The sequence below is a fragment of the Solea solea genome, chromosome 14, assembly GCF_958295425.1.
Source record: "Solea solea chromosome 14, fSolSol10.1, whole genome shotgun sequence".
Taxonomy (NCBI): Eukaryota; Metazoa; Chordata; class Actinopteri; order Pleuronectiformes; family Soleidae; genus Solea; species Solea solea.
In genome coordinates this window covers 24,251,088-24,264,924 of record NC_081147.1, presented here as the reverse complement: position 1 = coordinate 24,264,924, position 13,837 = coordinate 24,251,088, and the positions used below count along the sequence as shown (strand labels likewise).

The 13,837-nt window shown below is 42.0% G+C and overlaps 2 protein-coding genes across 8 annotated transcripts in view; both read left to right on the top strand.

Annotated features, from left to right (window-relative positions):
• si:dkey-237h12.3 (teneurin-3) overlaps window positions 1–4,508 on the top strand; it is a 165,081-nt gene extending 160,573 nt beyond the window's left edge. For all 7 annotated transcript variants that reach the window (XM_058649260.1, XM_058649258.1, XM_058649256.1 and 4 more), the window contains 3 exons: window positions 381–1,992; window positions 2,150–2,280; window positions 2,839–4,508. In XM_058649260.1, coding sequence (XP_058505243.1) covers window positions 381–1,992; window positions 2,150–2,280; window positions 2,839–3,591 — 2,496 coding nt within the window. In that variant the 3' untranslated portion in view covers window positions 3,592–4,508. The remainder of the gene's footprint in view (window positions 1–380; window positions 1,993–2,149; window positions 2,281–2,838) is intronic.
• Window positions 4,509–9,990: 5,482 nt separating this feature from the next.
• Window positions 9,991–13,446, top strand: tdo2a (tryptophan 2,3-dioxygenase a). Its single transcript, XM_058650595.1, has 12 exons — window positions 9,991–10,097; window positions 10,243–10,345; window positions 10,481–10,571; window positions 10,704–10,774; window positions 11,103–11,230; window positions 11,330–11,516; window positions 11,619–11,726; window positions 11,852–11,963; window positions 12,099–12,156; window positions 12,707–12,786; window positions 12,973–13,063; window positions 13,260–13,446. The coding sequence occupies exons 1-12, from the start codon at window positions 10,063–10,065 to the stop codon at window positions 13,444–13,446; spliced, it is 1,251 nt and encodes a 416-aa protein (XP_058506578.1). The 5' UTR covers window positions 9,991–10,062.
• Window positions 13,447–13,837: the final 391 nt, after the last annotated feature.

Genomic DNA, 13,837 nt, shown 5'->3' with positions numbered 1-13,837 from the left:
TTGTGTGACGACTAAATATGACAACAGAGAAACCAGTGAACCTATACGAGAGATCAAACTGCATACACTGTGAATTGATGAAACCTTTGTGGGAAGCACCCATTTGAAGTGAACTTCGCTTCTACCAACAAATGAACCATAATTACGCTAATCAAAGAGTTAAATCCATTTCAAAGAACATACAGTACTCGGCCGTGCCATCGTCTAGTATTTAATATTAAGCTGTGTGCTACATTAATAGATAACACAAAGGGCAGCGCAGAGCTAGTCAATGCTACTTGGTGCATTTTTTATTTAAATTTTTAGTTTTTACTTACTCTGCTCGCACTCCATTATGCATAAATCTCATGCAACTCCTTTTTTTGCTCTTTTCTCTCCAGTCCATGGTTCTCCTGCTCCACAGTCAGCGGCAGTATATATTCGACTTCGACTCTCTCGACCGGCTCTCTGCTGTCACCATGCCAAGTGTGGCCCGTTACACCATGCAGACCATCCGCTCCGTGGGCTACTACAGGAACCTGTACCACCCCCCGGAGAGCAACGCTTCAGTGGCCGTGGACTACAGCGAAGACGGCCTCTTGCTGAGAGTGGCTCACCTCGGCACGGGGCGAAGGGTCCTGTACAGGTACCGGAGGCAGAACAAACTGTCGGAAATGCTCTACGACAGCACGAGGGTCAGCTTCACCTATGACGAGATGGCAGGCGTGCTGAAGACGGTCAACTTGCAGAACGAGGGCTTCATCTGCTCCATTCGTTACCGCCAAGTGGGCCCCCTGGTGGACCGGCAGATTTTCCGCTTCAGCGAGGACGGCATGGTGAACGCGCGCTTCGATTACACCTACGACAGCAGCCTGCGCGTCACCAGCGTGCAGGGCGTCATCAACGAAACGCCGCTGCCCATCGACCTATACCAGTTTGACGACATCTCGGGAAAGATTGAGCAGTTTGGGAAGTTTGGCGTCATCTACTACGACATAAATCAGATCATCTCCACGGCCGTCATGACCTACACCAAACACTTTGACGCACACGGACGCATCAAGGAGATCCAGTACGAGATATTTCGGTCGCTCATGTACTGGATCACTTTCCAGTACGACGACGTGGGCCGAGTCACAAAGCGAGAGATCAAGATCGGTCCCTTTGCCAACACCACCAAGTATAGTTATGAGTATGATGTGGATGGCCAGCTCCAGACTGTATACCTGAACGACAAAGTCATGTGGCGCTACACGTACGACCTTAACGGAAACCTGCACCTGTTGAACGCAGGAAACAGCGCCAGACTCCTTCCTCTGCGCTATGACTTGAGGGACCGCATCACTCGCCTTGGAGATATTCAATACAGAATGGATGAAGACGGTTTTCTGCGTCAGAGGGGAGCAGAGATCTTTGAGTACAACTCCAAAGGACTCTTGGTGCGGGTTTACAGTAAGAGCGGCGGCTGGACCATTCAGTATCGCTACGACGGACTTGGCCGCAGAGTATCCACCAAGACCAGTTTGGGCCAACACCTGCAGTACTTCTACGCAGACCTAAGCTACCCAGCAAGGATTACACATGTGTACAACCACTCCAGTTCAGAGATCACGTCGTTCTACTATGACCTCCAAGGCCATCTGTTTGCCATGGAGATCAGCAGTGGAGAGGAGTTCTACATCGCCTGTGATAACACCGGCACACCTCTGGCTGTCTTCACCAGCAACGGACTCCTGGTCAAACAGCTGCAGTACACGGCGTACGGTGAGATCTACTTCGACTCCAACCCCGACTTCCAGCTTGTGCTCGGGTTTCATGGAGGACTGTACGACCCGCTGACCAAACTGCTGCACTTTGGGGAGCGAGATTATGATATAATGTCAGGAAGGTGGACTGTTCCGGATGTATCCACCTGGAAAAACATTGGCAAAGAGCCGGCGCCTTTCAATTTGTACATGTTCAGAAATAACAACCCCATCAGCAGAGTCCATGAAGTGAGAGAATATGTAGCAGGTAAGGTGATACTGCTGTTAAACATGCCGATGACTATTATTGCTCCAGCTAACGATTCATTTTATCGCCAGTATTTCAGCACATTAACTTCTGCACCAATAACATTTATCTATAAACATTTATTTATTTATTTATTTATTCCCTTTGTCTTGCACAGATGTGAACAGCTGGCTTGTAACCTTTGGCTTTCATCTTCACAACACCATTCCTGGGTTTCCAGTGCCAAAATTTGATTTAAGCTTGCCCTCGTATGAACTGAGGAAGAGTCAGCTCTGGGACGATCTGCCGGTGGGTACAATTAATATCTGTAACATTTTATTTTAATGAATCAAACAGTGGAAATTAAAACTACTAAAACACACGCCAACTCAACAGAAAATGCTTTTTATAGTGTTGAGTTTCCTATAGATAACAGAGACTTTCTCTCTCTCTCGCTCTCTCTTTTAAACCAGTATTTGGCTGCTTTCTTTTTTTACTACATATCATTTTTAATTGGGCTGCATTTCCATAGCAATACACATAATACGCAAAGTGCACTTCCATCTGTCTTGTTTTAGTTACTAGCTTAACATCTACCACTGTCTAACTTTAAATATATGTAGTATTACTATTGTAATTCTTGGCATTTTTTGATGCCAAGAATTGAGTCTCATGCTTCAACACAAAAAAAGTGTTGCTGTGAAACTGTCATGGGGGATTTTTTTTACTTGTGGCTTGAGAACAGCTTGAAAAGGGAAGGGAGGGGAAAAAACTCTCTGAAGCAGAGCAGAAGCAGGTTCTAAATAGCCTGGAGAGTCGGGTTCTGCCATGTTCAGGCATTAACGTTTCACTGCACTTTCCCTACAGTCCATCTCTGGGGTCCAGCAGGAAGTAACTAGACAAGCGCACTCTCTCTTGTCATTCGAGCGGCTGCCGGAGGTCCATCTCACTCGAGGTCGCAGAGGTGAAAAGTCTTGGCTGTGGTTCTCAGCGGCAATGTCTCCCATCGGACGAGCCGTCATGTTCGCCATCTACAAGGGCAGCATCCGCACTCACACGTTAAACGTGGCCAGCGAGGACTGCATCAAGGTCGCGACCATCCTGAACAACGCGTTCTACCTGGAAGACCTTCACTTCACTATAGAAGGAAGGGACACGCACTACTTTGTCAAGCCGGGCCTTCCAGACGCTGACCTTGCCGCTCTGCACCTCACGAGTGGACACAAGACTCTGGAGAACGGCGTCAACGTGACCGTTTCCCAGTCCACCACAGTCATGGATAGTCGGACTCGCCGTTTTGCAGACGTGGAGATCCGCGCCGGGGCTTTGGCGCTTCACATCCGCTACGGATCCACTGTGGATGAGGAGAAAGCGCGGGTTGTCGAGTTGGCTCGCCAGCGCGCTCTTGCGGGCGCGTGGGCGAGAGAGCAGCAAAGAGTGCGCGACGGCGAGGAGGGGGTTCGCCCCTGGACAGAGGGAGAGAAGAGGCAGCTTCTAAGTAGTGGGAAAGTATTGGGGTATGACGGGTACTACGTGCTCTCAATCGAGCAGTACCCAGAATTAGCAGACAGCGCTAATAATATCCACTTTCTTCGGCAAAGTGAAATTGGGAAGAGGTAACAATACGAGGTCCATTGTCTGCCAAAGAGACTTAGTCTTGGTAGAGACGTACTACCGAATGAAATGAAAGGCAACTGTAATCACGGGTTGCTGATATGTATCCTGAGTGTCCATGTGTTTTTATAAGGAAATAAAAAGAACAGAAAAAAACAAAAACAAACAAGCAGTCAAAAACAATGCTGTGCATTGTAACCATGGGACTACAGAGTAAATGTATAACTACACCAAGCCTTAACATGGCAATTACAGGTCAGTTTCTCTGTAGCACAATCCTTCTGGACTCTGGACTCTCAAGCAGAGGAATAGTTGTGTGTCTGGGAAAACAGTGAGCTAGTTTAGGTGTGTGTTTTTTTGTTTTGTTTTATTGTTTGTTTTTTAATCAAGAAAAATGTGTCTCAACAAAGTATTCTAAGAGCAAAGGAAATGTTTACATTATGCATCTCTGCACTTCTCTGGAAGTACGGGGGCTCATGAGTTCACGCACCCACAGCGAGCAGTGTCCTTGAGCAAATGTTTGTTTCTTTTCAAAATCAGAGACTTCTGACATTAGCGATATCGTCACCAAACAGCCACTACTACGTATACCAGATTTAGCACTGTAAACATCAAAAATGTCTTATTCTCTTGAGATGCTTTTAAACAGAAAAAAAAGAAACAATCTCCTTGTTTTAAATACCCAATATTCGTTGTCGAGAAAAAAAAGGGACAGTAAAGGTATAAAGAACTCTATCTGGGGAGACAAAGGCACAGCTGTGTCTTGGATAGCACAGGGACACCATGTTTTGTAAATTATGCAAGAGTTTTATGGTGTTTTTAAGAAACTGAATAAATGTCTGTACTAGTCATATTATCAGTAATTTATGTTGTGTTTATACATATAAAAATAAAGTCCATCGGATTGAGATTTTCTTTTTAAATTTAATTTCTCGGACATGCTTCGCTTTCGTCTTCAGTTACATTCCGCCTTATACAGCTAAGGTGGGGCTTCTTCACAAAAATGCTCTGTTTAAGTACTTAACAGAAACCTGTGCATGTGGTGACAAGTATTTACAAGTGGTGATGTATCTGTGACATGCAGTCGACTTATTATTTCCACTAAATTTAGTGTTTATTGGACACAACGCCTTTTGACCTGGCTTCCTGTCCAATGAATATTTCATCCAACACAAATATTTCATGAGGCCATCGTGCATAAACAAGGTTACAGTGGATCCGATTATAGATCACGTCCATGTTCTCGGTAGGTATGAGGGTTTTTTTTTTTTCCTGAATGTTAAATACACACATGGATTAAAATGAAATGGCGGTTCTTTTTTTGGTGTGTTGTTTCTAAGAAGTGGACAGTCGTCTGTTTTTGTTTTCATATCACAAATAAACTGGTCCATTTTAAATAAGTGACAAAATGTGGTTACTCTGATGATAATAACTAGGATAGAATACAATGTGTGAGCTTGTCCAAATGTTTTCATGTATGATCTAAGTATTCTGAAAATGAATGGCATGACATTAGGTCGTAAAAAAAACCACATCATCTGATGTGAGAGGACAACTGCAGAATTACTAAGTCGGCCGGGTGCTGTAGTGCTGCCGAGGAATGAAATGTGAGAATATAATTTTTCGTATAAATAAGCCGAAATGGAGACAGCTGCCAAAAAACCTATTCTTCACAGTCGGCAGTGCAATCAAAAACAATTTTAGGTATAAGTTTATGTGTGAGCATTTGATAGCTCAATTTTTGGGGTTGTGATCAACATCCCCACATTCTCAGCCATCAAAGCGCACAAGAGTTGTGATGATGGAATGCGTAATGCTGAAAAACAGCCCCTTCATACCAAAACAGACTTCTTTTTTTATCGCCAACTTCAAACGGCATTTGAAACCAAATGGGATTCTATTCTATTCTATGCTCAAAGGTTGTTTTATGCTGTTGTTTCTAACCTCCTCTTACTTTTACCACCAGACTCCCACATGTTCTTTATATTGTGTCAGAAACTTAATTTTTTTATGACATATAGAGCTCAGCATGTCTTTGAATGTTCCTCAGCACGTCGGGAAAAACATGCCTTTAAAGTTCTCAGACTCCCTCCGGGTGAACCATTGCGTTTCACCACCGTCCTACAATGGCGATGCCTCATTAAAGTTCCTATGTAAGCCATTGTGTACTGTTCCTTCACATTGAAATTGCAGTGATCCTACATATATATATATCTCCCACTCCCTTCCCACAGATCTGTACAAAAAGTTCCTTCTGAAACATCTTCAAATACAAACTAAGCTCTGGGAAAAAAAAAGAAAATGAAGCATTCAAATCTTTCATTCTCTTAAAAGTACTTTGATGCTCCCTAGTGGTGCAAAGTGCATAGCTCAGAAAGAGCTTTCTGTTGATCTATAGATCATATAGCAACACGCTCATCTCTGCACTTTCATACAAACGAGGAACAGAAAATTAAAAATATTGTTGCTTTAAATAATTCTGTCTAATTGCAGTGATGAGTGAGTCAGGGGTTTGAGGTTTCAAAAAAAGTGCCTTTTCACTTTTCTCCAGGTTAATTTAAAGAGACATCAAATGGAATAGGTAAAGCGGCGATATGAAAATGATCCGCAGTGCTGCTGCAGTATCACACTGTGACCACAGTAGGCACTGCCAAAGCAGCAGCAGCAGCACGGCCCCTCCAACTACGCAGTGCAACTAGATCTACTTCAAAGGCTGGTTGAAAAAAGATGGCACGACTTTGCAAGAACATCAAAGAGCTAAACATGTCATGCAATAACTACATCAGAGCAGCGGATTTAAAAAAAAGAAGAAGAAGAAGCGCGTTTCATAATTCAGTCAAGCCTCAGTTTGTGGATGTAACACAGAGATAGCCGTGCTCAATAACGCTATCATGTATGAAATTATGTAGGGATCTAAGGTGTCCGGTGGAAGCAGAATCCAACTTCACAGCCTTGAAGGACAAACTATGCATCATATTATACGTCGTATGATGCTCGAGGTCAATGTCATGCTATGATTTGTGACGTCAAGCAATGTTGTTCTCAGATTACACTTCATAAGGCTCCTCCCACTCAGATTTCCATTAAAATGAAACGACCTGAAGTCGAGAATAAGAAAAATCGGCACTAAATTTGAAGTTGAGTTTATGAAACTAATACAGATATTGTGATATGTGATATATATGAGCTTATAGTAAATAAATAAACAGTGTGTAGTTGTTTGCTTCACACGTTTCTAAATCTTAAATTTCACATCCTTTAGATGTTACGCGTTTGAACAGTTATGCAGTGTGTTACGTAAACACACACTTACTCCACGACGTCTACAGGACCTGCTCTTTCTGCAAAACAGTGCCATTAAATTTCACGCTGTGCATTGTGTCATCTCCTGCTGATAATCTGTGGATTTGCTCTTCACAGAACCACCAACACAATTAGTAGATAAACACAGTTCAATCCTGGGAAATGTCACCGAGTTTATGCTGTATTAAAATCAACGAGGGGACTTTTGTTTTTGTTTTTTTTTTGCTTTTATCTCACAGTGTAGCACCAAAAAAATAGATGTTTATTCACAACCCCTTTCCCTTAAAACCTCAAAGGAATCTGCCCTTTATTGAATTACATTGTTTCTGGAGTGAATGGTTTTGCATTCAATGAATAAAAGTAAAATAAAGAATGGAAAGGCCAGCTCCCATTGTACTGCGATTAATCAAGCCGCTGTACTCATGACCTAACTGCATTATACAATTCCGCCTACTAGACAGAACACTACCAAATTACAGTAGATTTGAATTTTCTCTGCAGTGGTTGTGCATAAAGTTCTCTTCAGGGACAATGTGTGAACTACAAGGATCTCCACCACGAAACAAAACAGCATTAAAAGCTTTATATTGAGATCTGGTCGTGACCTACATTAAGGGGATTATTGGTTTTAAAAAGTGCATTTTGTTATGGGAAGTAAGCAGCTTCAGACTTCTCTTCCAAGTACTTTTTGGTAGAGCCTCTGTAGCCTTCAGTTTGCATCAGAACTGTTTAGTTTGGCCATTATTGCCGAGGTCCAAAAAGTCTCAAATCAGGTTTCCAGCTCCGTAAATTGGAGAAACCTCACAAACTGTGACATAGGATTCAAAAGATGGCTGCCACTTGTGCCAAAAGTAAAAAAATAGTCCGTCTTATTTCACATTGGGTCAGTCGTACACATAGTACTGTTCAATTTTTTAGCCGTGGACGTGTGTTGCTACGCTGTTTGTGTGCGGACAAACACCGTGTAGAGTGTACAGCGCTAACAATGGCTAGCTGGACGAATGTTTGCCAGGCTAGGCTAGGCTAGGCTAAGCCAGGCTAGGCTAAGCCAGGCTAGGCTAGGCTGTTTTTTCCAATTTGTCAATTTAAACACGGTCAACATGGAGGTGGGTTAGGGTTTAAAATGTAAATGGAACGCGGCATAAACACAATAAGTGTGTGTTTTACACGTTTAAGTGTGTAAAACTCAGACGTGCTACACGTATAAGCAGAAATAGTAGTGATACAAAAACAACTTGTAAATTGTACATATATATGTATGTATATATATATATATATATATATATATATATACATACACACACATATCAATTACACATCTTTAATATGCAGTGATCTAAATTTAAGCTACAATGATGCCAAGTTTGCAATAATCATTCTAAAGGGCGATTTATTAAAGAATGTGGAGTAATAATAGCAATAGATAAATTGTCTTTTCCACAAAATACAAATGTCTCTGTTGTTTTCCCCGTTGTTACTCGTGTAATAAATGCATTTATTGCCGAAGCTCCGCGGAGACGCTGACTGCAGATTAACTGCAGAGTTCAAGGACTGTGCGCTGTTAGACAAGAAAACGGCAGTTTAACTTTCAAAGGACAATTTGCATGACAGTAGAGGGAAAGCAGGCGATATACTCGTGCTTTGTTTTAACCATTGTCTCATCTAAACCGGGGAGATATTGTGCAATGACACATGACTCCTATCAGTGAGAAGGACAGACATGTTAGCTCGTGCTTCAAAAAGGCTTCACCCCGACGGACTCGTCTCGTCTCCAGCCTCTCCCCCTATTGCGTCAGTAGCATCTCATTCATTCCGGTTCAATGGGAACAAGAACAAAGCATTTTCGCTTTTGGTTCTAGTTCATTCCGCTGCCTTATATTACTCGGCTCATGCTGTGTCCCAATCCAGAAATAGCTGCTTGTTATCATGCCTGTGATCTTCTGAGGACAGTTTTGCAGGCTGCTGGGACTCTGTATGAAAAGTCTATAAAAACGGTGGGTGGAAAACTAGGGAGCTAATGATCTCGGAGAGACTTGGAGAGAGAGACGGAGGGATTTGTGGATTGTGACTGTTACACTGAGCAAACTGGTTAATTATTTAAAGAATGTATGTTGTGACAGACATTGAGCTGCGGTGCGGTGTGGGTGGACAGGCACAAGCCGCGCTGTACGTTTCAACCAGGCTGGCCATGTGCAAATGAAAACAAACATGTTTCCTTCCTATGAAGAAAGGTCAAAAAGCATGATTCAGGTTGCAGATACAACACAAACAATATCATAGTGTACGTCCTTGAAGCAGCACATCAGGGAAACTCCATAGTGTTCTCTCCACACACACACACACTTTCATATCAGCCTTGAGTCTGCACATCTCTAAAAACATTCACTGAAAAAATAAAATATTAACCAAATTTCAAATATTTACATACAAGTCCAAGGACCAATGATTCCCAGGATGTACCGAGTTTGAAAGAAGTCACTAGAGCCCAATGTTGTGTGTGTGTGTGTGTGTGAGAGCGTCTTTCTGTCTGTAGCTGTGAGGACATTTTGGCCAGTATTTACAAAAATGTTCTATTTCAACAGAGTCATGACTGACGTCTATTGATAAAATCTTCAACGCAATATCAGTAAAAGCAAAAATATCTACACTTACACGTATGACTCTGTATATAGAGCTCTTGGTTTGAAATGATAGTTAATACGTGTCCATTTAACATGGTTTTCATATCAAACATAAATTATCTTGTCATATTTACTGTATTGTTTAGATTATTTCCTGGGGAAATTAAAGTATAAAGAGTAGACACTTTGATTTGTGTTTTTTTTTAGAAACAAAATGGTCTTTTAAAATGTACTTGTACTTTATTTTAGCCGGCAATGGCACTGCTCGATCAAAAGTCATATACACGTGTGTTTGTGTTTGTTGTTTTGCATTCTGTTATTTGAGAAAGGGTCTTGTGACCGTTCTTTCAGCCGGTCAAACAAAGTCCAGAAGGTGGACATCATTCAAGGTAAACTGAAGACAAACAGAGGCGGACCGGGTGTGGGTTTTATTCTCATGGGTGATTGGATGAGGTTGATAGTTAAAAAGACTTGAGAGCAGCAAAGACAATTTTAGTAAATATTAGTTAAGGAAGACGAGCACATCTTCAGCGACTGCTGATTTGGAAAAGTCATGAGTGGATGTCCGTACTTTGAGAAGAGGCATTTGTATGTACCTACATTTGGTATCTTAATTATTTTTTTATTTCTCTCTTTGGCTAAATGATTTTTAGAAAGATTGCACAAGTTTAATCCTGGGAAAAACACCACCATAAAAAAGGCCTCTCTCTCTCTCTCTCTCCTTGCTATGCAGGTTGTTCAAAAACAAGCCTCCAAATCCTGAAGAGAACGATGCCTCGCAGGCAGGAGTTAACAAGGCCAGTAAAGGAGGAATCCTCTATGGGGACTACCTGCAGGTAGAAAAGACCACCTACCATATGTGTCAGTCTTTGAAGCCGGACATTTAAAAGAAAAACTGGCACCGGGATTTGCATTTTACTCTTTAAAGTCGCACTTTTAAGTCAAACGGTTTATTTCTTTCCAACCCTCAGCTTGGTAAAGTCCTCTCAGGCCAGGTGTTGCAGAGTGAAGTGAAGGGTAATAAGATCCACGATGAGCACCTCTTCATTGTCACCCATCAAGGTAAAGAAAAAAGCCTTTTTACATGTATTTGCACATGCCTTTGTGATATATATATATATATATATATATATATATAATGCATGAGTGCAATATCACTCTAATATAACAAACCTTTCTTTTGTCTCATTGCAGCTTATGAATTATGGTTCAAACAGATTTTGTTTGAACTCGATTCAGTGCGCGAGATCTTCACCAGTGGACATGTAAGTCACTTTTTTTTTTAAGGTGAAATGAACTTAAATTCATGTGATTATATTCATTTCATTTCCAGTTTTTAAATAGACCCTAGAGGGAGAAAAACATTTTCAAGTCGAACGTTTAAATGTCATCGAGGAGATTGATTTAAATAAACTGAATATTACACGATACTCGGAGAGGAGAACACTGTAATAGGCAGAGATCCCCAGCACCTCTGTTAAAAAGAAATTATATTTAATAGGAGATATTTTTAATTTAATCCATTTATTCCCTGTATCAGGAAACTACTATGATTATTAATTATTCTTCCACACATTTTACGCCTTCCTTCAGGTACGAGACGAGCGCAACATGCTCAAAGTCAACACGCGCATCCACAGGATTGTGATGATATTCCGGCTGCTTGTCGACCAGTTTTCTGTGCTGGAGACGATGACAGCACTGGACTTTTTTGACTTTCGGTGAGTGTACATCTCTGCTCTACTCTGGCTCTGAAAATTTCATGAGCTGCACCGTGCCTGCTCTTGTGTGCATGTGTTGCTCACTGTTGTTGTGTGTAGGGAATACCTGTCACCAGCCTCCGGCTTCCAGAGTCTTCAGTTTCGACTCATGGAGAATAAAATCGGGGTCCCGGACAACCACAGGGTCCCATACAACAAGAAACATTACAGGGACAACTTCAGTGGCCATGACAGTGAGATGCTGCTCGCCACTGAACAGGAGCCCACACTCTTGAAGTTAGTCGAGGTAACACCAGCCACCTGCATATCAATTTTTTTAGATTTAGGTCACAGTTTCTAAGCATATTTTTGAAATGTAGAAAATAAAATTGTTTGTACCTGTTCTCAGGAGTGGCTAGAGAGAACTCCTGGTTTGGAGGTGGACGGATTCAATTTCTGGGAACGGCTGGAAATCAATATATTTGACGGGCTGAATCAAGAGAGGGAGAACATTGCAGTAAGAGAAGGCTTTAACTTTCCGAAAGAGAAGAAAGAGAAATGGGCGTATGATTGGCGTATGATTGGCAAGAGATTGTGTTTATTCTTTCCCATTTTTTGATTTTTTTGTTCCCCCTTTAAAAGGAAATGACAGATTCTGAGGAGAAGGAGGAAATGATGGCTGAGGTGGTCAAACAGAAAGAGCTCTTCACATCTCTGTTTGATGAAAAGCGCCACGACCATCTGATGAGCAAAGGTGAGAGGGTCACTCCAAAGTGAACAATCACATGTTGTCATCCTGCTTGTATTTGTCACCTGGACTTGTTTTTGGACATATAAGTTTAACTCTAAATCACTTTACTAAACCCAATTTCATTTTTCGTCCCACAAGGTGAGAGGCGGCTCTCTTACAAGGCTCTCCAAGGCGCTCTGATGATCTTCTTTTACAGGTTAACACATTTTTTTTTTTTTACCTTCAATTGTCTTGGGGACCTCTGTCAACACAGTGTGTCTGTGTGCTTGCTTCAGATTCATATTTATAAGCTTCTGCTGCTGACCACAGCAGCACTGGTGCAGTTGCTGGTTCCCAAGGCAGCAGAGACACTAAAATCTCCAAGTCACATTCCCTCATAAACCCCCATCTATGCCACGTGATATCCAGCTGTAAAAAAAAAAAACCAAGCAATTAGACTCTCTGTGCTGTTGCATCCGTGAGACATTTGTCAGCTTTATCGAAAGATGCGTTAACCAGGTCTTTAAAACCAAGGGTTTTTAGAACCTGTGTTGGGTGGATGTAGCGTCATGACGCTCATTAAGGCTTTGTGAGAGTCAACAGACACGAAGCAGCCACCGAAAGGTGATAATTAATGTGAAACTCCAGGGTTTAAGATGTTAATCGAATTGTGGGTATGGTACAGGGGGACACTGATTCTTTTTAACACTGCTATCAACGCCGAACCAGACACACTTTTTCATAAATGACTACCATTTGTATTTCAGGGAGGAGCCGAGGTTCCAGGTTCCTTTTCAGCTGCTCACATCCCTCATGGATATTGACACCCTGATGACAAAATGGAGATGTAAGTGCAACTCTGTGCCAGTCGCTGCGTATACTCACCAGGGAATTGGAATTCTCAAGAGGAAACCGCAGGGTTTCAGAGTTTACACAACTTCAGTTATTCAGAAGAATCTAATTACATCCTGTATTTCTTACCGATATGAAACAAGCACAGCTAAGAGAATGGATTTGTTGTCTTTCGTTACAGACAACCACGTGTGCATGGTGCACCGCATGATCGGCAGCAAAGCCGGAACTGGAGGCTCCTCTGGCTACCACTACCTGAGATCTACTGTCAGGTACAATCAACTTTTAACCTACGGTTATCTAAATGACTTGCCATATGGCCATAGACATGGTCAAATGTGTGTTTAAAGTTCTCCATTAGCTCAATATGACCTCCTGTCCTTCAGAAACTAAAATTTAATAATAATGTAACAGATGCTCCATTCCGAGTTAAATACTATACGGTTGATTATTTGCTGTACCTTTTAGTGACCGCTACAAAGTGTTTGTGGATCTCTTTAACCTGGCAACGTTCCTGGTGCCTCGCCACTGGGTGCCCAAGCTGAATCCCAACGTTCACACCTTCCTCTACATGGCCGAGTACTGCGACAGCTCCTACTGCAGCAGCGAGGACTCGGACTCTGAGCCTTCACACTCGCCGCCTGAGAGACATTAAGGAAAGACGTCTCAAACGATATCCGTTTTAGCGTGACAGATCAAAGTATAAACATGGGATTATAAAGGACAGAGGTAGGATCTTGATGTGAGGAACAACTTAAAGCATTTGAAGGTGGCGTGAGATGTAAATAGAGGAAAATCATGTTTAAAAAAAAAATTAATTGCTAGTCCATTAGTGAGGCTACAAAACCTGTGACACACCAGAATAATTCAAACTGCCATAGTGGACCAGTTCTGCTCTAATCTCTAATCTTGACTGGTCATGAGTCACGACGACAGCAGATGGCTCCTTGATAAGATTTGCTCAGATGTTTTCTCGACAACATTATGCAAATTTTCACAGTGAACTGACCTGAAAGCAAACGGACCGGTGAGCACAGTGATCAAAC

Bases quoted from the DNA above. Each gene is read 5' to 3' on its own strand.
- tdo2a (XM_058650595.1), top strand. From the start codon at position 10,063: ATGAGTGGATGTCCGTACTTTGAGAAGAGGCATTT. The intron at 11,727-11,851 runs GTAAGAGAAGGC...CCCCTTTAAAAG, and splicing joins AAGAGAGGGAGAACATTGCA to GAAATGACAGATTCTGAGGA. The intron at 13,064-13,259 runs GTACAATCAACT...TGTACCTTTTAG, and splicing joins TACCTGAGATCTACTGTCAG to TGACCGCTACAAAGTGTTTG.